The sequence below is a fragment of the Montipora capricornis genome, chromosome 4, assembly GCF_036669925.1.
Source record: "Montipora capricornis isolate CH-2021 chromosome 4, ASM3666992v2, whole genome shotgun sequence".
NCBI classification, from domain to species: domain Eukaryota; kingdom Metazoa; phylum Cnidaria; class Anthozoa; order Scleractinia; family Acroporidae; genus Montipora; species Montipora capricornis.
The window spans coordinates 48366054-48393136 of record NC_090886.1 but is presented as its reverse complement, the minus strand read 5'-3'; the positions used below and the strand labels follow the sequence as shown (position 1 = coordinate 48393136).

Genomic DNA, 27083 nt, shown 5'->3' with positions numbered 1-27083 from the left:
CTTTGAGAAATTAGAGGCTTTTAAAAGTTGTTTGGGATTGGAACTAAACAGATCAAAAACGGAGGCAATGAGGTTGGGAAAAAACATTCCACAACCCACAAATCGCTTTGGCATTAACTGGCCCCTGAAGTGTGTGTGTGGGTGTGTGTGTGTGTCGGCGTTTGCCTCTCCCGTGACTCGGAAATATCCGTAAAAGATAATTTTGAATAAGATTGCTTACTCTTGAAAAATGTCTTAACATATGGTCATCACGAGATCTCACACTTTACGGGGAAAAAATTGTTAAAAATTTAGCCCTTTCAAAGATAGTTTTTATTGCCTCCGTACTGAGTGTACCCAGTGGATTTGTTGACCAAGTGAGTAAGCTTCTTTCTAGCTTCGTATGGAACCACAAACCGCCTAAAATCAAACATTCCACAATGATTGGTAAGATTAAGGACGGCGGACTTAATACTCCTGACTTTAAAATCATAAATAAATCTATGAAAGCAGATTGGGTAAAACGGTTCCGCAATCCTCAAACGCAGTCCTGGAAGAAAATACCCTTCGATCTATGACAGCACGTAGGTGGCCCACTGCTGTTCGCATGTAATTTCTCTATAAAAACTCTGCCTGAATTGTCCTTTCCTTCCACTTTTTTACCGCGACGTCTTGAATGCTTGGGAAGAGATTATCAAGCACACTCCCACAACAAAAAAAGAAATAGAAAATAAGATCTTATCTTGATCACAATCGGCGGGAAATCCATTTTTTATCGACAGTGGTATAATGCCGGAGTAAAGACACTATCGGATATTCTAGACGAAGAAGGAAATTTCTTGTCCTTCCCTGAATTTAGGAAAAAGTATAAAATTAAAAAACAAACTTTCTGCGTTATTTTGGGTTGTGCAACGCCATTCCAAAGTACTGGAAAGAAGCCTTTAACCGTGATCTCGAAAACGAATCAGTTACTACAGGACAGTCCGCGACACACCCTTTAAATATTTCGTGTTGGACTTGTCAGCAAGCACGCTCACTTTACGTCTCCAAAACGTTCCAAATACCTACATCTAAAGCTCGTCTAAGGCCCGTTTTCCTAATCAGAGCATCGAGGCGTTATACATTCTCCCGTTTAAAGTCACCAAAAACCTAAAACTCTCGATGTTTCAATTCAAAATCAACCACCATATTCTTTACACTCGCAGCAAACTTTTTAGAGCTAAAATTATCGAAAACGATGAATGTCAATTGTGTGGTGTAAGGCAGACCTTAGAGCATCTGTTCGTAGAATGTCGGCACGTCCATACTCTCTGGAACCTTTTTGCCTCTTGGTGGAACTCTGGTAACTTGCCGAAGGTAGCTCTGACGAACAATGCTAAAATATATGCACATCACCCCGAGAAGAGATCTTTTTCGCGCTGTCAACCCGTGCCTTATAGTAGTCCGTTACTACATCTATACTGCAGCCAAAGAAAGTGAATCTTACAGCATAACAGCGTTCAAAGTCAGTTTTTAAAGAGCAAATTATCCACGGAGTGACCAAGCGTTCCAGTGTCCGTGAGCTTTTGGGCACTCATTAATACATAGCAAGGTTTTGTTTTGTTTTTTTTGTTTTGTTTCTTTACATATGTAGTGATTGCCAAGTATAGCGAACAATGTAAAGTACGATATTGTGAATAGAATTAGTAGTGTAAGTTAAGATAGTTTTTGTGAGTAGCAGGAGCAGTGTAAGTAACGGTGTATTGTAAGTAATGTAAGTACTGTATTTAAATTAAAAACAAACAAACAAACAAAAACTTGGCCAACTTGGCCGTTCTCTCCCCTGGAACATTTTTTCACTCGCCCCAGCTCTCGAACACGTTACTATCCAAGCTACTAACTATCCCCACCCTTGCCCAAAACAATATTTTAATCATTGTTTCTACGTTTGATTGAAATATCGACCAGGAGTCAATGTTAGAGGAAAAAAGTGGGGTTTTCTTTGTGCTACTGAGGAAATCTGGACAAATTTATCTATTTTACTATTTTTCTCATGAGCCTTTCCTTCGTTACAAATCTCCTAGAAAGTTTACTTTGTCAAAGGTTCAATTGCCGTTCTGTTAATTTCACAGACTTGCTCCAAATCGCCCCCTCGAAACTCTTCGATTGAGAAATTAAAGCGAGCTTGAAGTGAGATCGCGCAGCAACTGAACGAGCGACGAAGTCGCCAGCCGTCACTTGGCGGGAAAAAAAAATTAAAATTCACTGAGCAGAACTCGGATAGCGAGCAGCTTTGCTTCAGTTATGGTTCATCATCGCCACGGTTCTTCCACACCATTGTTATAAAATTTTATCTGTGGTGTTATATTTGATGTCAGTGTGATGTCTTAACATATTTTTTTATAATTTTTCACCAAAAAGACGCTTCAGCAATTGCGGAAAACGGTAAATCGCTAAAATAACAAAATCCTCCTCTCCACGGGTTTGCGACACATCGGACACTCCTGCACTCTATCTCCGCAGAGCTGACATGCGCCGTGACCGCATAAAAATATAAGGTTTTTTCTTCGATCCATGCAAACTGGACACATCGCCTGAAACCCAAAAAGGAAATCCTGAGACACTTAGCCAAAGAACTTATCGTTACTGCGCCTTTCAATACCATGTGGACTCTTTAATTCAAAGGTCAACCGACAAATGCGTTTTTCGCTACTGCCAATCAATTGTTCGGCGGCTCCACCGAGCTTCCGGCTTCTGTCGAAATCATATCGTTGGGCCCAGTCCAGCCAACATAGTCGGCAGCTGGGAGGAGCCGCCGAACATTTGAAAAAGCCGAAAAAGAACAGAAAAGGGAGCGAAAGATTACAAGGCAAAAACAACATTGTGTTGTTCGCTTCTCGAAAAAAAATGACCACTCATTGTGCACTGAACCAAATTACACCAACCACCCACCCGGCAAATAAGACACGCACAAATTGTTAACACTCCCGGAAACAGAATACGAGTTTAAAGTAAAACAAAATGGCACCTGCTCCTTTAGGTCTTGTAGTTGTTGCTGTAACTGAGTGAATTCCTGTGGGTTTATTTCGGGTTTACCGCTTGATTTCGACTGACACGGAGATGGAGCTGAAATGAGACATAAAAACGTATGTATAAGTGGATTTGCAATGGACTCGGGAAAATAAAAATCAACAATGTTTTTTTTTTTTGCTTCAAATGAGATCAAGAGAACTCTTGCAGAGTTTCAGCAGAAGTACAATCCTAACCCATTTGTTCAAAAGGTGGATAACGCTATCCACCAAAAAAATCACAATCCATTGGACACTCATCCACTGGCTGAAAAGTTTACGTCATAGAAAGTCTGGCGTACGGGGTTTCATTGACGAGTTGTTTGTGTCAAAAACCCGAAAGAGCGAGGTACGAGCGAGTGACGGTTTTTGACACAAACAACGAGTGAATACAACCCCGTACAAAGCACTTTCTACGTCGTGAGCTGTTTATTACAAAGACGAGAATTTTCATTGAAATAGTTTTCTGAACGCAAATTAGAAACAAAAACTCACTAACAATGGAACCAAATGCAAATTTAATAGCAATGGAAAATATCGCAGTACATGCACTTTAAAAAGTTTTTTTTTAAATTTAAGTATGATATCAATAAATAGGATTAAGTCTCATTTAGTCACTGTCTGATTAAATAACAAAGTACGATTTGCATGAGATGCACGAGTGATTGGCTTGGAAAGGCCTTTACGCTATCGTTGATTGGTTATACTTCAACACGTGAAAGCGGTGTACGCCATTCTGATTGGCTGTATAGACTTTTTTCACGTGTGAAAATAAAGCGTGTAGATTTCTACAAATGAGCTTTATGTAATAAAATTTTCATGTTATGCGTAATAAAATGATTTATCCGGCGGACAGCGCTATCCATCGTTTGAAGGACCGGGGCCTGGAAAATAACCTGAAAAGGAGGCTAACTTGCCCCCTCCTCCCCAATCTACCCAATCCTAAGATGTCCCAGAAGAAGGGAGAAGGAAAAATAACTAGACCAGCCGTATATCATCGTGCTCGCGTCGCATAACAGCGACGTGAAAGCACCAAACTGGAGGTTGTGACGACAACGAGAGCGAACAAATGTGAACCAACGCTCTTCCCAATTTATTTTTAGGATACTTTGCCCGCATTGTACGACGTAAACGGGATGAAGTAATCTGACGCCGCCGTCATAGATCTTAAAGTCCCTATTGTTTGGGGGTAGAAAAAGAGGAGCCGTGAAAAGATTTATTTCGGCTTAACTGCCTACCACTTCAAAGCTAACCCCAAAATTTGCTGGACACGCAGACACGAGGAGAGGATGAAGCCAGGACCTGGGAACGAATGACCGATAGAGCGTCATATATGAAGTACACCTTGCGACTTCTTCGTTATGTTATCCCATCGAGACAAAAAAAAAAGCATGTGATATGCCTCGTTCTTCAAGCCATGAACTGTGTAGAGAGAAGGGCTACTCAAATTTTATCCTGAAAATACGAATCGCTATGAAGAGAAGAAACAACGATGTGATATGCCTCGTTCTTAAGGCCTTGACACTGCGCATCCACTTATCCACGTATCCACTGACTCCACTGCGTATCTGCGTATCCACTTCAGAATATACTTAGTAGCATTCCCTAGTAAGTATACTTACTAGGGAATGGGTAGTATTTGAAAAAAAAAATTTTATACATGCACAGGAAGTTGAAATGAAACAACCTTGTCTCTAGAGAATTGTAGGTAAAGCTGTCCATACAAACCTTTCCCGCCACAGCATACAATAAACGGCACAGACTCTTCGATATTGTTGCGACACTGCACGCATTTTTTCATCAGTGGGGCGCAATCTTAAAAAAACAGACAACAACAATAATGAGCAGCCATTTTCGATTTCGCAGGCATATTTTTCAAAGCGCGTCTATGGGTGAAGTCTATCGGATGAAAATAAGTCTCTTATCTCAATGTGACTTTCTTTGAAAAACGGACTGACCGAAATAAAGTCAGCATTGGTTTACTGCAACTACAAGATTCAGATGATGTTAAAACAAAATTAAGAACAGCCTCTCTTCCAATCTGGTATTCTTGTCCGTAAATGGTTAAAGTTTCTGAATATTTTCGACATGGTTTTACTGTGAATTTTTTTTTGCTTCGAATCGATCTAGCCAAGTGCTTAGTTCAGTACTGCTAAAGAGTTGAACAACTTGCTTTCACAGGCAACCATATGTCCACACGGTTTGAACAAGGCTCTTGCAATCCTCTCTGAACAGACAAGACACTCTTCAATCTATAAAAACAAAGCACAGACACGTTTAGAATCGCAAAGCGTAAATCCAAACCTCCAGTAGAACATCACGGTTTGTTAGAAAGGATACGACCCATAAGACTTTGCAAACTTACAAATGCATGCCGGCTATCTCCATGGAGACCGTATATATAATGCGCGTGCGCCAATGTTGGAAAGGCTGTGTAAACGGATATAACAGCTTCGGCGATCACGGAACAAAAGAAATGTTGGGAGTTGTTACCTCATAAGTTTGACCCGTTTCAAACGAACTCCCAACAACACGAAACAACATGCAAAAAGGGTGTGAAAACGGACGCGACATGTAACAGCCAACAATGTTAGGAGCTGTTGGCCAACAATGTTGGGGGTTGTTGGCCAACAATGTTAGGAGCTGTTGGCCAACAATGTTGGGGTTTATTGGCCACAATGTTAGGAGCTGTTGGCCAACAATGTTGGGAGTTGTTGGCCAAAAATGTTAGGAGCTGTTGGCCAACACTGTTGCGTCAGTCTGCACGGGGCTTTACAATCAATATGTCCTACCTTCGTTCTGGACTGCACTGTCTCCTTACACATAAGGCACTTCTTGACACGTGATGAACACAATGAGCACGTGGCCACGTGACCACACGGACCGAAAAGCATGTCACGCTTCATGTCCGAGCACACCATACACTCGTCCAGTCCCTCGTTCTCATCCACATCTGCCAGCATCACAGAACTGGTATTGTTTTTCTGTGTGCCACTAAGGATCAAGTGTGATTATTTAGAGGTATAATGGTAGCGTTGCGATGAAGCCTTAAACTAAGCATATGCGGTGCTATATTCCTTTTGAAATAGTCACTGTTTCAATACAAAACTAAGTGTAGGTAAATCAGGGGTTTCAATAAGCACCGACGGCCGACGAAAAGCGTCGGCTACTTCGCTCAGAGAAGTCGGCTACTTTTTCCCCTAAATTGAATTAATTGAAGGATTCCTTCAAACCTGAAGTAAAATTCATTTTTGATCGACTTGAATGTACCTTTTTTAACCTCAATTTCAAAATAATTATCAGATTTGATTTATTATTTAATTTATAGACTTTGCCAGTCAAGCTGGCAGAGCACCACAACAGCTTGCGGCTATTACTGTGGCCCCTATTTTATCCTCCCAACCATGATACATAACAGAAGACAGACCACAACACCGGGAACTACGTACCCTACTCTTAGCGACAAGGGTGTGGGTTCTTTTACGTCGCACAGGATTATAGACATTGAAAGGTTGTGAGACGGGACTTCCGGCTTATCGCGCTTATCCGAGAAGACTTGAAAGTCTAACCATTTGCAGATGTAGTTACAAAGGAAGCACTTTCTCCTCAGTTATTAAGAGACCCTAAGTGTTGGTCCGGCCGGAGTTGAGATCACGACCTCCCGCGAGACAATCCAGTGCTCAACTAACTGAGCCACCGGTGCGAGGTCAATATTGCCATCTTTGAGCTACAGTGAACAGCTATAACTTTTTTCCGCATTTTTGCCTAGACCAACCGTCACATTTTTTTACATAATTCAATTACGTTTATTTACGTCCCCCAAAATATCAAGACGTTTAATGTAAAACAGGTTGTTATTGAGTAATCGTTGCATCAAGACTTGTTTTCCAAAAACAGTAAAATTTTCGTTAGTTTCATCGGTCGTTTGTTCAGATTAAAATGACAAATTCTTATCGTTCGACTGAACTGATTTCTCATGTTGAGAAATGTTAAATTCGCGCAAAAAAGTTTGCCGTTCCCGGCAGCTTGAAAGTGGTAGTAATGATGACATGAAGTTGTCGAAACGTAATATAACGTTAAAAATCGTTAATTTTCCTTTTGAAATGCTTTTCCAAATCTTTCTTCGCTGGAAATTATTAAAAGAATGCGCTAAATTGTACACTCAGTGTCTCTGTTGATAAGAAATCTCCCTTTATCTTTGTACTCAATTTGGTGCCCAGAACGTTGGAAATCGCATTTCAGAGTCCAGATTTCACAATCTTCTGGGGTAGCTAGCATGCCCCCAGGCCCCCCTAGACAAAGGGGCCTAACGGCCCCTTCTTGATATAGTCGACTACTAGATTCAAACCAGCTGCCTACTTCAAATTTTATTGAAATCCCTGAATTTAAGACCATTTTACACCATTTTACAGTTGTAGCTAAGTTACCTGCCTAAGAATGGAAGCGAGGCTGCCGGTGACCCTGCTTTGATACAAACCTTTGCGCTTTTTTAATGTTAATGTAGACTAATTAAAATTACAACAACACAATTTACATGATAAAAGCAGTGAGGTCTGTATCAATGCAAGGTCACCGGCAGCCTCGCAGCCATTCATAGGCTAGGTCACTAAGCAAACAACTGTAAAATAGCCTATTGGACTTTCACGGCATCAAGAAAACGGATTTCTACCTTCAAGTGGGTAAACAATTTGTAAGTGAGCTATCGAGAAAATACGACAGGGGTTCCTTTAATTACAATCATCGCTTTCTGGCGTTGTCATTCCCGTAATCGTCACTGGGAATTCCTAATGGGCAGTTTAAGAAGCGACTAAGGCTGCGGCAACGCAACGCCAAAAAGAAAGAATATATACATCTTATTCGATGGTTCAACATATAATACGCGCGGATATTTTGCTCATTGCGTAGTATTTTTCCAAGCCCCGCAGGGGCGAGGAAAGATACGAGCAATGAGCAAAATGCCCGCGCGTATTATATGTTAAACCATCGAATAAGATGTATATATTCTTTCTTTTTGGCGTTGCGTTGCCGCAGCCTTAGTCGCTTCTTAAACTGCCCATTAGGAATTCCCAGTGACGATTACGGGAATGACAACGCCAGAAAGCGATGATTGTAATTAAAGGAACCCCTGTCGTATTTTCTGTACGTTTCTCTGACAAACAACAAGGTTAAACACCTTGTCACATACGGGGCAAAATTACTGAATGGCTGAGACGGGAGGCATTTTTTCTTAATCACGAGGGCACTTTTGGTAATCAAGAGGGCATGATTACTTGATCTTGATTGGTTAACAGTTGTTTATCCGGAGCAAGCGAAGTTACGAGAGAATCTTCTTCCAGATTAAACTACGTTTTTGTCCACCTATAAGATACATTTTAAGCGCTATTTCTGTTGACATCAACGATTTATTGAATTGAATTGAACTGAAACCGAATGGGATCGTGTTTATTGTCATTTGTCATGGCAACGGGCTTTTCTCAATACTTTTGCCCTTTACGTTATAAACATGAAATCGCAATGTGCTCTCGTGCAATTAAGGATTAATTTCACTTGTATTTTCAAAGTTTTCCAAATTGCCCTCGTCGCGAATTTTCTGAAAACTTTGAAAATACGCGTGAAATAAATCCTCAATTGCCATCGGGCCCATGCGATTACATACACTAATTGAGGTTCTGACGACAACGTGAGCCCACAGTGAATCGTTCATTCTCTATCTTTACGTCAAAACCGCCCGCACAAACCAAGTCTTAGGATACATCGCCCATATTGGACAACGTAAAGAGGATTGAATAATCGCGAAATTCTCAAGATAGCGTTAAGTCCATTGTATTCTTGAAGTAACGTTTTCACTCCCGTTTCTTAAATTCTCCAACGATAAGGGTGCACCGGCAAGAACTTGGTGGCCTTTTGTGCTAAGACCACCTCTTTGAGGAGCTAAATGTTACGATTCCTTCTGCCCGCTTCAGTTACCCAAGCGTGCTAAACAGCCGACTACTTTGCGGGCAACATAAATGCTCACAGTCTCAGCTAATGTTTGCTCAGGCCACCTTGACTTCATTCCAAAATGCTCCACAAAGAGCTTAGACGGCCAAATACTGAACAACGCTTAGACACAAATTTTCACAACTTTGCGCGCAGTCTCAATACAAGAGAATAGCTTGGTAAGTCAGTTTTACCTGATGCGCTCCTTGTGACACTTTGCCAAAGCTTTGCACAGATTCGGATCAGGACACAGATCCAATGGGGTCTGACCTTTCTTGTTTTTGATATTCAGATCCGCACCATTTGCGGCCAGGAACAGCGCAATGGAAGCACTACTTTTCTTATCAGCGCCTTGCGTCCCCAAACCCATTAAGAGCTAAACAGAAAGGAAAGAAAAAAAAAAGACAAAACCCATAAAGGGACTTATATTAAACATAGTTTCGCGCTACTCCGGCTTAAAATGAATACAACATTAAAAGTAACGATTCAAGACCCGACATTTCCACACTTAATGCCTATTGTCTTCTTCAGGGGTGGTCTAAGGCTGTTACACGAGTCCTTTTCTACTTTCACGAATTAGCGTCATTTCTTATTAATGAGCTGTACATAGGTGTCAGGTAAAAAACCATCACATCATCGAGGTTCAAGGAGTATTTATTTTAGCTTGAAGTCACGTGAAACTATGGTCGATTGTTCATCTGGCTGCTTTGTGAACGGTTTTGTGAACTGTAATCTACCTTGCGGAACTGTATTGCTGCGTTAAGTGAAAAAGTTAAAGCAGTAAAATTTGGTCTACTAGTGTCAAAAGGTAGACTGGCCTTCAATAAGAGTTCACGTTTCGAGCGTGAGATCTTTCAGTCACCACGTTCACCAATCACAATAAGGAAATCAAAGGAGTCACCTCAATAATTAAGCAAATACTTGAAGCCAGCACTATGCGCAGGAAAATGGCGTTTTACTTAGCATGCGACAAGCACGTGATGTTTCTGCCGTCTCCTCCTTGTCTAGTCCATCACATAAAAAAGTCGTCAGAAATAGATGGTTAAAGATAGTCTACCTTGCCGACATCCTGCATATCCTGTAGTTGCCGCAGCTGTGACAGCGTGTGATGTCTAAGGGACTCGTGTAACGGCGTGTCTCCATCCTTGTCTGTTAGGTCCAACTTGGCTCCTTCACGGACTAAAAGCTAACCGAGAAGATTAAACCACGAAACATTACAATATTTATCAAGGCTAAGCTGAATGTTCTACATCTACATCTAGTTCTACATGTTCCAGCACTCGACAAAGTCTCTTTCCGCATGTGGCTGTTTCTGCATGCTTTGGTGGTCTCGTACACCATAACCCTTTTCAGAGACATCACTGCCAAGCCGGCCACTTCTGCTGGAGAGAGCAGAACAGCCACAACACCGGGGACTTCAACCCCTACTATTCTCGTATAGCGTCTGGGTTCCTCAACGTCCCAAATGGAACTTATGAACATAGAAGATATTTGTGAGCGGGGGCCTAAGGTTTATAGTCCTTACCAGAGACGACTAGAAAGTCTAACTATAAAAGTTGAAATTACAAAGGCAGCACTTCCGCCTCGGTTATTTTAAGATCCAGAGTTGTGATCTGGGCGGGGCTCGGACCCGCGACCTCCCGCATGACAGCCCTATGCTCAAACAACTGAGCCACCGGTGCTTGGTGTGTATGCTAGAAAAAGGAAATCACATCACCAACCGACTTCCCTAAAGATTAATCCAAACCCGTGGGAAGGACTGATTTTCCAAAGACTTTTATTTGACGTTATGGGTAAGCCTGTTGTATCAGGGCCGATTTACCCGAGTAGTTTATAACAAAAGGTCAATTTGCTTCTCTTGTTCGTACATGTAAATCACAAGACTCCTGATTTGGCCGCAATTTAAAAATCCTAATGCACACAATCGTTAAATTACGGGATGGGACTGACAAAAATCTGACTCGAAGTAGCAAGAACCAAACTAAGTCCTCAGTATTTCGCGAAGTGCCACGCGAAAGCGATACACGAAAAGTGACGCCCACCCTTGAGGATCACTCGCGCGTGACGATTTGAAATCCTTTATTGGAGGATCTGGGGCCCGTTTCTCGAAAGTCCCGAAAACTTTTCGGGCCCGAAAAGCCATTTGTGAAACTGCCAACCGCTTGTTTTGGAAAGCCGATCTTTTAACATGTCTTCAAGCCAACTAAAAGAAAGATGTCTGTGAAGTTTGATGACTTAAATCCTCTCCGTTCTTGAGATACAAAGGGAATTGTAACACCCGAAAATGGCCCATAAAGTTTCGGGACTTTCGAGAAACGGGCCCCTGACCCCACATTACATTTGTACCATTGTTTCTCTCTCACCCTAACTATTTGAGTGTGCTGTCTCTCCACTGCAAGGTGAAGTGGGGTTTGCAAGTTTGTATTCTGCACATCTTTGTTTGCTTTTGCCTGAGGACAAGAACACATGGATTCAGAGTAAAACAAGGGCGACTTGTCCGAAGCAGATTAGCGAATTTGACAATGAGAAAAAGAAACTCACACCTGAGGAAAAGTAGTTCTAGGCAAATAACGAAAAGCAAATGGACTTTCGTTAGCTTTCTCTACTGATCATCTGGGATGGAGCAGCCATTTATAGACCCTAGCCTCAAAGACATCAGGATGTCGACAATAACCCAAACCAGATTTACCTGTTTGACAAGAAGCTCAGCTACTTCCACGTGATTATTGAGAGATGCCAGGTGTAAAGCCGTGTAGCCATCATCTTTCTTCTCATTTGCAATCCAAGGCCGCGGAAGCTTGCTCAGTAGTATTCGCATTGCACTAGAAAAACAAACAGTATATGATTAGACAACAGTGTCACTTGAAGGAAAATTCGAAGTTCAAAAGGCATCCTCCACTTCAACAAGAAAAATAACTTTAAATCAAAACTTTCAAATTTCGCGGGGGCCGTCATCTTGAACAATTGTGACGAGCAATTGCATTGCGTTACTGGTTTTTAAATGCTTGTTACAAATTTATGTTTGCGTTTGGTGTGATTTTATTGGCCAAAGCAATCACTTTGGAATTGTTTATAGCGTAGCCATTAACACACCTTGGGTTTCCGCGAAGAGCCGAGTGGTGCAGAGCATTAAATCCGTTATTATTAGCCACTGTTACATCTGCGTTCGCCTCAAGCAACATCGTGACCATGTCATCGCGTTTCTTGGAGATGGCATCGTGTAATGGCGTGTCCCCCTCTGTATCCTACCAAAAAGGAGAAGGACTGTCAAACGAGAACACAAAATGCTTTCAAAAAGACAGCACCAAATTGGTGCCAAGGAAGGCAAACTAGCTCTAGCGCGTAAATACTGCAGCTCAGTTTTATGTTTCCTTTCCTCTGAAAGCACGCCCATCAATTAGTCCCTTTCCCTTTCACCGAAATAAATTCAGTACGGGCAAATGGAATAGCTTGATGAAAATATTTCACGAATTTCCACGAAAGCTCTTCCACAAACCAGCTCGGAGTTTTAAAAAACGCATTCGCTCGTAGAGATAACAGGCATTTACATGTACTGCCCAAGTTTTTGTAAAATCACAAGCTAGGTTTATCCCGGCTCGCGCATGCGTCTTTTCACACTCCAAACTGGCTTCTTACCATTTTTCACTTTCCAGCGCCTTCACAAAGTGCAATGTCAAAAATGTACTTTTACTTCCTTTGCTCTCTTTACTAACCGAAAAACAAGGCACTAAATTGTATAGTTTTCCATTGCTTTGCAATTTTGCAATGAACCGCTCGAACCTCTTGTTTAGGTATTACTCTTTCCTACTATTCACCTGTAAGCTAGGGTGACATCCCAGACCAAGAAGCTTCGTCACCACTGCTGTGTGGCCTTTGTTAACAGCCACGTGCAGGGGTGACTGGCGACGCTTGTTTCGTGCGTTCATGTCACTTCCAGCTTTGATCAGCTGCTCTACAACACCAGATTCATCTCCAAAGGCTGCATGGTGAATAGCACGATCGCCATCTTTGTCCTTGAAAACAAAGCATACAAACGTAACACCTTCACCAAGCAATGCGTTGCACTGTAAAATCACCGTTCAGAGGACAAAAAACTGGGTATCACACAGCATATTTTTTTGCAGCTGTTATTTGTAACAGAGCTGTTGACAGGGGTTATCACTAACCAAGTACTTCTTTTCGCCAACTGAAACAAAGGCTTAAAGATTTAAGCGAAGTAATAGTGAAATAAATGAGGCTCTCAAATGGTCATCTTTGATAACAAAAGAGTAGAGAGCCAGAGTAAAGTCCAGTGGTAAACTGTATCGTGGAGAGCTTGGTATGTCTTTAAACAGAAAAACAGAACGAAAGCAAACCTCAGCTTCCAAATCTACACCAAATCGAATAAGCACTCTGACAGTTTCCTCGTGGCCGTTTTGACTAGCAGCTTGAAGGGCTGTGTGTCCAGCAAACACACCATTGACCTACAATTCCACAATAATAATATAAAAAATTATCTTATTAGATGAACTTACGAAGTTAATGGGAAGTGCAAGGAAACTAATTTGGTATTGGGTCAAACAACGAGCTTAAACTTGGGTCGTTTTTGAGCCACAGACAGAGACCGAAAGTGACCATTTCGCATGCCAGGACAGCAGTCTGCCCCATATTTTTAAATAACTGTCTTTAAAGGGAGCCTCCACTTAAACAAAAAAATAACTTTAAATCACAGGAAATAACCGCTACAGTCATGTCAGTGTAAGGTATTTTCAAAGAAAGTGTTTGTATCCGAAACAAATAAGTTTTAGAATCACCTATTTTTGTTTTCACACTTCGCGGGCGCCGCATTCTTGAATAATTAGGGAGCTTACGCAAGCGCGTTTTTGAGTCGTGGACGACAACCGGAAGTGAGTTGTTTTCCCTTTAAACTTGTCTTCACACGACCACATTCACATTGCTAAGTATCTTTTCCCCATTGAGATGATAAGTATAAAAGTCTAGGAGACACCACTTTCCTCGCATTCATAATGTTCTCTTCCGGTTGCCGTCCGCGTCTCAAAAAAGAGCGTTCTTAAGCTCCCTATTGCGACGTGTTACGGTTGCCCTATTGTTATTAGACAAAAGCTCTTTGTGTCACAACAATTTCCTTCGGTTTAAACTTTCATGTATTCTGTAGTAAGAGTGGAGGTTCCGTTTAAGAGCGAAAAGATACATGTACATGTACTTACACGCATCAATATAACTGTTATAGTCTCAAGGCAACTTAAAAAGGAAAACGGCTCACTTCCGGTTGCCATCGGTGGTTCAAGCAAGTTGCGCGCTTAAACTCCTTGTATACTGAATGTAATAATGTAGGACATATAACTGTTGAGTGGATGTAGGTGACAAGTCAATGTTTTTTACGTGTTTGGCATCAAGGGATATCTCTTTTCTTTAGGGGAAGGGGGATGACCACCACAAACAGCTGTTGGGTGTGTTATTCTATAAGAGAAGGACTTTGACTTCTTCCATCAACCCATATAGACCATTTTCGAATTCTCACGGTTGGACTGGATCTAGCATGAAATGGAGGCTAATGCGGGCAAAAGTTTTCAAATGCAAATTAATTTGCCCGCATTAGCCTCTATTTCATGCCAGATCCAGTTCAACCGTTAGAATACGAAACTGGCCTATTGCAACGGTTTCTAGCGGTTATTATGGAATTCCTTTACTGATAAACTTATCCACACACCACAAACAAGATGATTCTGAGCAAAAACGACCTTTGTCCAGGAGATTTGCCATAAACTTGAAAAACGTTGCGACGAATCTTTTCAAGATTACCCAAATTCAAATCCGTTTCAATCTTGTCCATTTGCGTCCACCCATGCTTCTCTTTCCTTTTGCGGTATTTCTTTTATGTTGTTCAACAGTTTTACGTTGTAATTGCAACGCTTAGGCATTTTGGGTGACATACATGTAGCCCCTTTAAGATACAGTAACAACAATGTGAAGGTTTTTCCCCTATTAATTTTAAACAAAGACCACCAGAATGAACTGTATGCTAACATTGGCATCTTCCTTGAGTAGCAGTTCCTCTACTCTCTGTGAGTCGCCATTTGCAGCAGCTTTGACAAGCTCCTCTACTGCATCACCAGGAACATGTGTTTCAAAAAGCTTCTTCAGCAACGCAGACAGTCTTTCAGCTATGACCAACAAAAGAATGCGATGTTAGTACTGGAAACAGCCATGGCAGTGGGCTAAATTTATTTATTATTTATTTATTTATTTATATACATTATTTATACAGATATTCCAGTTCAGCATAGCTGGTTTAAATGGAGATCTGTACTGTCACGCAAATAAAATGTAGTTGATAGATTGAGACGCTATTATCTCTAACCCTTTCATGCTGCTGTTTTCAATGAAACGATTGTGCGGCGACATTAACAAGAACATGTACTGTACTAACGACTCAATACCTTGTTGTTTTACAAATTTTTCTCTCCCTACATCCCTTTGGATTTGAGGTTTAGGCCTTGTTATTTGCAGTCAAATAAACTCAGGTCATTCCTTTGTGGTGTAATTAAGTCTGTGCAGTGATTACCCCAAGCTTGTTGGCTGCGTTGCCTTTTGAATATCGCCCGCTAACTGATACTCTTGTCTGATCCAGCGCATCCTGTTTTGTATTCAGCTCGTAGTGCTTGGGAGATAAGTGAGGTTTCCTTGTCACACAATCACTTGAAGTCAAACAGTGCTCCCAATGTTTGCTCTGCCTTACAGCTGTATGTAGCTCCCATTTTTTAATAAAACATACCGTAAAGAACATAGACATAAAATATTGTTACTGTCACCATTTTCAGCTTGCAATAGAAAAAATGGAAGATCTGAGTTTCAACTGAACAAAAAGGACTTGACAGTAACAAAGAATGAATGTTCAAATTGCTTCAAAAGTGTACCGGTTACAAGGAATTAATGACCACCTGTAGAATATCCTCATACTACTTGCAGCATAATTATCAACAAACATGTCTACCATCCCACGAGAGAAACTGGTTACATTACAATGTACCTCCAGCAGAAGTCCCAACTGAAGGAGAATCTGTGCCAGATGCAACCTTAGTCACAAGAGCTGGATTGTAAGTCCAAGATGTTCCACATATCTCCACCTTCATAAAATGAAAAAAAAAAGCCACATGTAACTCTGACATTCTACAAAACAAGAAAGCAGATATTAATAATGGTTGGAACCTAAAGTTTAAGTTTTGTAACATACTTTTAAAGTGGTACTATGATCAAAAAACCATTTCCTTTTTTTCTTCAGATTTTGAAAGCGTGTTTGCTTAACACCTAACTGGCAAAATTTTGAGCTTTGAGTTTTATATAAAGGCTGTTTATTTTGAGTGTAAGCTTTGGATTTCACGGTCCGCCATTACTCACGTTTAAAACTGGCTGATTGGACCTCAGAGGGTTGGATCTAGAGAAAATGACCTCATTTACTCACTAGCTTAAAAATTCAGTGTGTAAACACAATTTATTACATATGCAAAACACGGGTTTAAAAGTCTGAAAGCCCGAAACTCCCGTGCTGCATATTAATTCGGCCGCGTACACACGCATTGCATTCTTAAACTAGTGAGTCTTTGACGTCATTTTCTCCTTGACCCAGCTCTCTCAAGATTTTAAAGTTAGTAATGGCGGACCAATAAATAAGAAAATTCCAGTTAAAATAAACAGGTGTCTTTTTAAAATCAGAACTTAAAACTTGGGTCAGTTAGTGTTTAGTTAACATAGTTTTGAAATCCAAAGAAAAAAAAGAATTGTTTTTTTGGTCGTAGTACCACTTTAAGGAGGTATTATAATTTTGAATGACATTACAGCTGTTACTTTGAGGTGCAATGTGAGTTGGGTTCCTAGTGATGCCAAACAAAATTCATTCCACCCTTACCAGCACTTGACTAAAGACAGATTGTCTCTTCAGTCTAAATAATGGCCATTCAAAATCTGATTTTGTTTAAGTATTCATGTACACCAAACATGCTGTACAACTATCTAACCAAGTACAATTACAGTGTAACAGTTAAAAACAAAATGATAAAGTCTGACAAACCTTTAAATCATTGTCATGATAAATCTGCTGTACTCTGCCAACCTTGCCCAGAGTCTGGAAGAGTGAGGAAAAGAAAATGTTAACAGAGCAAAAGAAGCCAAGGCTTTAAGGTTTTTGATTTGAAATGCATGAAGTTACATATCAAAAACTTACCATTAAATCAAGATCATCAGTCTAAAACCTTCTTTTAACTGACAACAAACATCATACATGTTGTAGCATTATGCGTTAGGCTTTCAACCTTTTTACAATCAAGCAAAGGAAAGGCTTGTGGGAGGTACACTACATGTACATGCACATGTACATGTAAGGGTTAGGCTTACTAAACTTTGCATCCACATCTAGAAGGGATGTCACAAAAATGTGAAAAAACATGACTGTGCCCGGCACCAGAAAGATTGCCTCATTCATGACCTGGCCACCAATCTTACTGTTAGCCAAAAGAAACAAGTAAAATAGACAAAACGATTAATGTTTGAAAACCAAAATTATGCCCTTAATCGCTTACTAACACTTAAAAGTATGGATACAAAATTTAATGATACAATGTAATAGGTCTGCACTAATTTTATGGCTACATTATTATATGGCTTGTGTTTGTAGCCGATATAACGCGAGCTCTGATTGGCTAATTGTGACTGAATTGTAGGGCATTATTCTCCCATAATGCCCACGGACCTGCGAAAACAAAGCAAAAGGTAATTAAAAAGCCATATAATAAACTACTTAAGTACTAACCGAGCTAGCTCGAGCTGTACTGGGGAATATTGGCCCTCTGTCGTTTTTGTAGCGCATGCGCTCAGTCCGTACTGCCACGACCTCAGGGCAATATTCTCCAGTACGGCCCTCGTGCTTGGTTAGTAAGAAAGAAGATATTGTTACGTTACTCACTGGCAGCATTGCCTCAGCCCATTCCCCGTGACCTCTCTGCAAGAGTTTGACTCTTTCAACATCCTCACTCACTCGCACCAAGTCTCCAACAATGAACTGAGTGGAGGATCCTGAAGATGACAGGCCGCCAGTTGCCGATGTTGAAGCAGCATTGGGAATGGTGACAGTGGATGAAGACATCAAGGAGGAAGAAAGGGAGACCATGCTGTCGGAACTCTCGGAGGAATTGCTTACTTTAGTCAAGATAGCTGGGTTAAATGTCCACCTGAAAATAATAATTATGGAACAGGACAAGAAAATTATTGCACCAAATTTAAATTACACACAGTGCTATTATAGATTTTCACCTGGCCTACTTCTTGCTTGCACACAAACCTGACTTAATATGTAACTCTTGTTAATTTCAATTTACAGCGTCCCTGATTAGTGCTCTACGGCACTAGAAGATTAGACACTTAAATAAAGTTCCTTTCCATTCATTTCTCTCTAGTGCCACGTATAACTATAACTGGCTGTCAGTAAAATATGTAATGAGCAATGGACATCAGATACCCCTGCAGGGGCTGGAGGAAGGGGTGACTCTTGCTCAGAGAGTCCTGTACCCAGAGAAAATCTTATAGAAATCAATGGGCCAGAGAGAATGAACTCATGTACAATGCACACTATATAAGATCACACTTCAACAAAATACAAGTTAGACCAGTTTTAACTTGCATTACTGTAGCTCCAGCTGATCTCACCTGTTGCCAGTGGGGTACAAGACCATGATGTCATGATCTTCATCAATACCAACCACAGATCCTGGTGTTGTAAGAGTCTGCAAATACAATGAGCAACAGTTCTGTACACTGTACAGTAGTATATGATGGGCAGAATATTAAGTCAAAAGTATGGTTATAAATAAAATCACCTACAATGTACTGACTGTACAATTTGTAGAAAAATGGCTTAGCTGGAAGAGAGAGAACAACTACATGTAGATATGATAGAATCTGAGCTACAGTACTCTCCAATGAACTCCTGATACCAAAATCACTGCTCAAGCAACCTCAGAGTGCAGGTAGAAAACTTACTTTTTTTCCATGCGCATGAACAAATGGAATTTTTAAAAAAATCATGCAATTGAATTGGTTACCACTCGATATTTTCAGAGTTCAAAGGGACTATGTCACGCAAAATGATAGAATTTTATGACACCCAAAATGCCCAAAATGTAGAATGAAACAATGCCATAACCACTTAAAACTGTAAAACAACATGTACATGTAAAAGAAATACAGCAAAAGCCATGAAAGAGAAGCATGGATGGACACAAATGGACAAGATTGAAACAGACTGCATTTGGGTAGTCTCAAGTTTAAGGCAAATGGCCTTTATCAGAATCATCTTGTTTGTGATGTAACAACGATTTTATCAGTAAAACAATTCCACATCACCATTTTCAAGTTCGAACTCATTATAAACGTAAGATTTCCACTAAACACGCACTACATGTAAAAGACAATGGATAGGGAAATTGAAAAAAATGCCTGTGTTTATAAGCCGAAAAACAAAAATCTTATCAACCAACCAGGTTGGTCCATATTGTGAAACAGTGACACCTGACCATTAAGTAACATTTTACATGTAGTCTTGCTTAGTGATTTTAATTCTCATGAACATGGCTCCCCAGTGGGGACAAATAGCAAGCCACCAAAAACAAGACAGGAAACACATAATTATACTGTACTCACATACATTAAATTTTGTAAATTTCTTACAGTACCTCATACATGCCATCTGTCCATCCCCCATGGCCATGTTGTAGGGACTGTACAATCTCAAGGTCCAAATCAACAGTGACTTGATCTCCAATTTGTAATCCCTGGCCTGCAACACGAGCTGACCGTGTATCACCTGTAAACCAATAAACAATCAAAGTTCTGTGCAATCAAGAATTTGATTTTACAGAGACAAAGGCACATTCAGAAATGTATCCAGAGTGTGTCATTGTGTCCTGGGATGCAATCAATTTTCTTCAAAAGAACGCACAGAATATATAATTATGTAGAACAAAGGGTCCAATTGGATGCAGAAAAAAATTGAATGTTTAATATGCAAATTACAAACTCCAGGAAAAACATGCTAATGGCATACATGTATTAATATTTTCACAATAAACTGAACACTCCCATTTCTCACTATGGAGAGATGATCGAGTTCCTCAAACTTCAAGGTAAGCTGTTACTCTTTGGATTTTTGTAGTCGAATGATTTAATTTAATGTCAACGATTATGTCCACCTTGCATTTGAATTCCCACGTGTTGCGTGATGTTATCTGAGCTGTTTTTTAGGTGAGACAATCGGCAACACTTTCGATCTGCCTATGATAATTTAACATACTGATTTCAGTCAAAGTTCAGTTTGTTGCACGCTTTCCACGCGAATTTCAAACATTGGTTTGTTTACCATGAAGGAAATAACAGAGAACTCAATGATGAAATATGTTAAGTTTTGTTTTGTGCTACTCTGTTGATATTAATTCTGGGCATGCATGACATAATTGCCTTGGTTCTTGTTTTGCACGTAACTTGTCTGTTTTGCAAATTATGCAACTTTTTTGGAATTACTGTCAAAATAATGTTACACAGTAAACTTGAAAGTACTCAATCGCTTGATTATTACCACTGGCCATGTGATTGAGGGAGCTTTGAAAGCCTATACATCTCAATTTTGTTTAATGGATGAACAGGCATAACTGATAACTGTTGTAGTTTCAAAAAATTTGATAATTTTTTTTAAAATTACATATTCGAGGGTAGGGATACATGTAAGACTTCATTTTTGAGCAATTTAGAAATCGGAAAGGGTACTGCACCAGCAATAAAGAGACACTGGATTGAATATTAAATATTCCTGTTGAATAAGTATTACTACATGTATTTAGTTGGACCCCCAAAATTTTGCAATGGACCCCAAATTTTTCCAGAGAACCCCCAAATTTGAAAACCTGGACACAACGCTGCACACAACAATCATTATGGTTGGGGTGCTCTTGACAATATTTGCACCTGTGATCTTCAGATTACTCCGGGTGTATTCCTGACGCTCTTAAAATGAGCAGCCTAGACTGGCGGGACCAACAAGAAGAGCGCTAAACTTGATTCAGGTAATACAGGACTAATCGCAGCAATAAAAAATAAGTGCCCATGCTCGATGTCCCGAGACAAATGATGTAGCAACGTTGGAATGAAATGACAGTGCAGAAAGAGATAAAGGACATGCTAATTAGTACTGATTAATCATGAATATAATTATTATAATTATTATTGTTATTATTAAATATTGTTAATATTACTTTTACTATCATTCTTAATGTTATTACTATTATAACCACAAGGGATAACACATGTACTGGTAACTGCAGCATTATACATGTAAGTCTACTGTAGATGCAAAATGCTAACTGCTCCTACCCAGAAGAGGTAAGTGGTCTCTGTAAAATGACCCTCCTTTGGCATCACTTATCACCTTCAAATCAGCCTAATAAAAAAAATATTACAACAATACATTGATACACTGTACATACTGTAAACACCAGCTGGTACCTTTTTAGGGTAGGCTTTTTAGGCTCTCAACTCGGCACTACACCCCTCACTGGTCATCTACATGTATCACTTCATATCCAGTGCACCCTCATAGAATAATTGTTAATTATTCAGGGGGTTTCATTAAGGGCCAAGCACCCGGCAGACTGACCAGCTGTGGACAAGACTTTGCCCGGTTGCTTTCAACATCTCAACTGACCGAGTTTTTTTAATACAAAGATTGATTAAGAAAATACTGTACAGTTTTGTCCTTTACTTGCCACATTCAACTCAGAACGAACTGCCCCATAATGCAATGCAAAAACAATGGCGCTCCATAACAGACCTGAAATGTTGCATGTTTTACTATGGCAGCCCAGAAAAGATCGCGGTCGATTGCTGATTATTTTCCTTTGCAAGCCGAATTGCCTCTAGCTGAGAAAGACCAAGAAATGAATGCAAGTTTTTGTGTTTTGTTAATGAATTCATTTTCTTGTGGATATTCAAATCAAGTCATTAAGTTGTCTGAAAAAGGTGTTATGTTTCTGTGGATGAAGAACATTGCTTTGGGCTTCAGAATGCAGGAAAACACATTTCTGCAACTTGAGAATTTTAAAAACTTCTTGCCTTCCAAACACTTTGCCCGGGAGCTAAACCCATATGCCCCCCTGCTTCAATTTATCTGTCATAAAAGCACACGTTTTTGCTGAAACATGTCTGTTATACACATACATGTTCATTGTACTTTTTACACGCCTAAATAACTTACATGTAGATGAAACAGAATTACGTTACATGTACATATGTATACTATTGTAGTCATACCATCCCCTCAAATCCAAGTCTGTACAGATTTTTGGCTCCATTGTCCCATAAAATATAAGCAGCACTGCGGGGACTTGTAGTACTCCAATCTTGAATTTCAGTGACTTTTCCACGCCGACCAGGGCCACCTGTGTTAACCGATAAGATTTTGTACCTGTTAAACATAATAATTATTAAGTTAATGAAAGACCGACGCATTTAAAAAGCTTCCAGTTTCTTACCATCTTGATCTTCCCATTGCCAGTCCACACCACGCACAACTCTTGCACCAGGAAATATTCCCCTGGCTGTTATTTTCTTACTCTTTCTTCGTGCCTCAACAAGTGCAGAGCTGCATTATATACCAGGGGGGGAAAAAGTATTGTAATGAGTAACTACAGTAGTACAATGCAGGCACAAGAGTGTCTGAGTAAAGATTTAACTACAGGTACTTCAAATTGGTACATGTACATGTATGTTACCAGAAAGTGGCTGCCCTGAATTAATTTTTGTTACAAACTTTGCTTTAGCTCTTCCTTCAGTTAGCTTGTTTTTCACTTAGTATAGAATACATGTACATGATTTGTCATGTAATTATTCGAGTTGAAAATGGAATCAGCACCTTTGCTTAAATTTACCACTTTCTCTTTTTCACTTATTCTTATGGCAGGCTAATTGCCAGGATTTTGAATTTTAAAATTAGTTGAGATGACTTGTTGTTGGAACAAAGAGATTGATTACTACGGCTCTATGAATTTTCTTTGTTCCAGAAAATGCTGGTACATTATGTTAGGTTGCTGGCATTGTTTCATACAGAGAAAGTTCTTCCTCAGGCAACAGATTTAACTGAATAGCAACAAATAGCCAAAATGAGGGCCCTCAAGCACCATTAATTTTAGATTTTATATCTTTAACAAATTCACCCCTAAACTTGATCCGAATGATGAGCAAAAAAAAAGTCTGCTGTGCCACAGAGTAGAATCTACAAGTGCCACTACGTGTAGTAAGAGGGAAAAGATAAATTTAAAAAAAATAAATTTAATTTGAAATGAGCTACAACTGAACACTGATACACGTTATGTCACCACTGTCATGCTTGTGGGCAAAAACAAAAGATCTCTCATTAGCTCCTTTTCTTTGTCCACCAGAAATAATAACTATTGCCAGACTGAGTGAACCAAAACAATGATGTAATGTACAATCATTGTACATAACATTATTGTTGTCTTTGCACAGTATAGACTGACACAAACTAAACAAACCCTCTATAAGGATTGCTGACAGAGTAGGGGGTATCTTTTCTTTATCCTAACCTTATAAATGAAAAAACCCTTACCTGTCTGAGCTGGGACTATTCATTCTGTAAAATCTATGCCGCAACTGGTGCTTGTCTCCATGATAACACACACTGCACAAGTCATAGTTTGAGCAGTCGGCACACCTCCATTTAATTCCATAGATAGGCTGCATACGGCACCCATCGCACATGCTGCCATCGTGTTTTATCCCTGAGACAAAGATGATGAAAAAGGAATCAAACCTTCTCTTTAGGATAAACAGAATGGGATTTATTCTGTTACAGAATGAATATAATAATTCTAACCCTAAGATGAGACAAGTGATGAAATTCTGGGTGTACACCCAGGAAGGAGGAAGTTAGACCTCCAAATTGACTGTAACTCAATCAAAGTTCTGAGCAAGATAGTAGAGAGTTTAACGGCAACATTGATAAAAACATTACATGTACTCCAAAATAACAGCTTAGAGCTAAGATAAGTGCATTGTATTTCATGATTATTCCATCTTGTTCACATCGTACAATTTATAGGGACGAACTACAGTATCTTGCAACTGGATGGGAGCAAACAGTTTTGATGTAAAGGGAAAAATTGAATGGTTCTTTGTTGTACGCTTGAATTGTCATCAAAACCTAAAAGTTTGGTGATTTCACCTTGCTGTTTTGAGGAGTATTAAAAGGCATGTTTAAACAGCTTCAACATTTGCTTCAACATCCATTCAACACATTCTTGAACCAAATGTTTGGTGCGTTTGAACAGGTCGTCCAACATTGTTGAAAGGGTAAAAAATGTTGAAAGCTTGCTGGAAGTGTGTTGAATCAAGTTTACATGTACATTGGTTTAAAAGTTTCATTCAACGTCGCTTCAACTTTTCCTTCCTTCTCGAAAATGTTGAATGGTGTTGAAGATATTTGAACACTCTGTTCAACAATTTTTAGGGAATTTAAGCAGGCCTTCTGACAGGGTGCGCGGGTGGGGAACCGCACAATTCGGTAAAACACACACAATTCCGCACAATTCGGGAAAATTTGCAAAATACCGCACAAATATGGACTTATCTACTCAAAATTTTAATCAAAACGCGTTTTTCTATTGATCTGAGTATCAGGAGATCTAGAATATATTTAGGCTATTTTCAGACTATTTACCTTGAAAACACTCTAGTCTTTCCACGCTTTCAGTGAACAACTCGTCGATTGGGTTACACAATAGACCATTTTACAGTTGTGGCTAAGTTACCAGGCCTAGCAATGGAAGAGAGGCTGCCAGTGACCCTGTTTTGATACAAACCTTCATGCTTTTGTAATGTTAATATGGACTAATTAGCGTTACAACAACACAATTTACATGATAAAAGCAGTGAGGTCTGTATCAATGCAAGGTCACTGGCAGCCTCGCAGCCATTCATAGGCTTGGTCGCTGAGCAAACAACTGTAAAATGGCCTATTAGTGACTGATACAGACTATTTAGATATACATGATGTACATTAGAGGCTCGCTAGGTTTTCTGGGGCAATTTCCTCAAGTGGTTTTGTTTAGCACATTCGATTGCTTCAACAAACATAAAATCAGTTTTAAATAGGTTCTAAACTTCAGTCAATAATATAAAAATCATTCGAAGTAAAATGTAGAGGTAAGTCAGCCATTACAGCAGGAATTTCACGTTGATATGGTTAAAGAAAAGGTAGACAAGAAGAACACGATGTTTGCAAGATTGCGCAATCCCGCACAATTTCCCGCACAACTGACTTTTTTCCAGCACAACTGGCCTCCAAAATAGCGCACAATTTTAATTTTTTTCCCGCACCCTGTCAGAAGGCCTGTTTAAGAAACGGCGACGGCTACGACTAAGACTAAGACATCCCCACAAAACAGTAACATCGTTGGTTAAAAGAGCATAAATAATCATGCTGCACACGCAGCACAGATTTTAGCAAGTAGGTTTGCGGTCCTCTGCCTAACGACGACGTGAAATCACCAAATTTGAGGTTTTGACGATAATGCAAGCATGAAACAGAGAATTTTTCATTCTCTGTTTTCACTCTGAAAACGCTCGTACCAATTTATCTTTAGGATACTTCGCCCATATTGTAGGACGTGAATGAGACTGAATAATCATGAAAGACGTTTTAGTCGACCGTCGCCGTCGCAGATCTTAAATTCCCTATTGTAGAACACACAGTCACAAAAGTCAATATCTGGATGAGAGAGTCTGGTTTCTAGTTCTTAGTTCCTCACAATCAAATGACACGAAAGTTTCGTTCTTTTGTTGGCGCAATGTTGGAACTATTTGAACGGCCTTCACACAAGTTTGTTTTTGCGTCCAACATTTGCCCAACGTCTTTTGTTGAACGAATATTGGTCATACATGTTAAGCCATTTAAACAGGCTTCAATAAGTGCCGCACATGCAGCATGAATCTTTTTCCTTTTTGTCTTGCCATACATGAAGATGTCGTTGCTACTGTAATATTGCCATCCAACACTGTACACACTCATTTACCCTTTTGCCAAATTAGCTTTGAATATTTGCTTCTTATGCAAATTTCGTTGAGTACAAACAAAATTATTAAGATTTGGCCTCTAATAGGGTTATTGAAAATTACAGGCAAACACTACAGTGTCCCTACAATTCATCAGAATGCACAATGTCCACATCAAAATTTAGCTTACATGTAGTTTCTTTATGTCTATCACTACAATTTCTGACCATTCACGAACATGAAATCGTTTGATTGTATTGTGCATGTTGCTCGTCTTATTTTAATCATTCATACATCTTTTTCGGGGGATGTCAATGTACGATTTAAAAGGACTGTTCGTCAAACATCTGTACATGTGATGGCCGGAAATCTTAATTAATAAGCAATGAAGCTGAAATCAAGACCTTCAGCAACAAAGCCCTCGAGTTGCGCTTTCAGTTTTCAGAAATTCGCTTGTTCAAACAACACCCATGCTGTAAAAGAAATTCGGACAGAAATTCATGTGACTGAAAAGTTTATTACATAAGGCCGGTCGAAACTTTTCTGTTCAATTGAAAATCGCTCAATTTTTCAAGTAAATATGTGGTTCTATCAATGTTGCTGTTTAATTAAAGGAATCCATAATTGTAGAGAGGATGGTCATAGCTTACCGGTGGGGCTGCTGTCCAGTATTCTCAAGTCGTAAATGCCGGAGCAACGATAGTTGGCGGCGGTACCATTGTCCCAAACAACTACAACTTCTTCATTACTTTCGAAGTTTCGCACGGTTCCGACGTGTCCCTCACCTCCATCCTGCTTTCCCCATCGCCAGTCTGGTCCTCTGACCACTCTATAACCAACGTACTCCATTTAAAAGCTGGAACTGCTGAAAACGTGAACAAGATTGGTACAGGAAGACATCCTGCATCTTCCTGTCCATGGAGGCAAATATCGCGAGTATGTGTGTTTATTGAAACCCAGTGCTCTATC

General features: G+C 39.9%; 1 protein-coding gene across 1 annotated transcript; it reads right to left on the bottom strand.

The window, feature by feature from the left end:
- Window positions 1-1724: 1724 nt before the first annotated feature.
- On the bottom strand, window positions 1725-27083 carry LOC138047222 (E3 ubiquitin-protein ligase MIB1-like). Its single transcript, XM_068893974.1, has 23 exons — window positions 26765-27083; window positions 23671-23842; window positions 22577-22686; window positions 22356-22483; window positions 21420-21486; window positions 19730-19860; window positions 18705-18781; window positions 17965-18229; window positions 17074-17127; window positions 16036-16132; window positions 15033-15169; window positions 13361-13468; window positions 12821-13018; window positions 12099-12250; window positions 11695-11827; window positions 11369-11455; window positions 10063-10191; window positions 9200-9381; window positions 5819-6020; window positions 5200-5278; window positions 4755-4841; window positions 2987-3084; window positions 1725-2552 (listed from the first exon to the last, which is right to left on the bottom strand). The coding sequence occupies exons 1-23, from the start codon at window positions 26961-26963 to the stop codon at window positions 2412-2414; spliced, it is 3033 nt and encodes a 1010-aa protein (XP_068750075.1). The 5' UTR covers window positions 26964-27083; the 3' UTR covers window positions 1725-2411.

What these genes read in the sequence shown, in the direction of transcription:
- LOC138047222 (XM_068893974.1), bottom strand. Translation starts at nt 26,963, where the DNA reads ATGGAGTACGTTGGTTATAGAGTGGTCAGAGGACCAGACTGGCGATGG. An exon ending in AATAGTCCCAGCTCAGACAG is followed by an intron (nt 22,687 to 23,670) that starts GTAAGGGTTTTT and finishes TATATAATGCAG; the next exon opens with CTCTGCACTTGTTGAGGCAC. An exon ending in GTGTAGATTTGGAAGCTGAG is followed by an intron (nt 13,019 to 13,360) that starts GTTTGCTTTCGT and finishes TTTGTTTTCAAG; the next exon opens with GACAAAGATGGCGATCGTGC.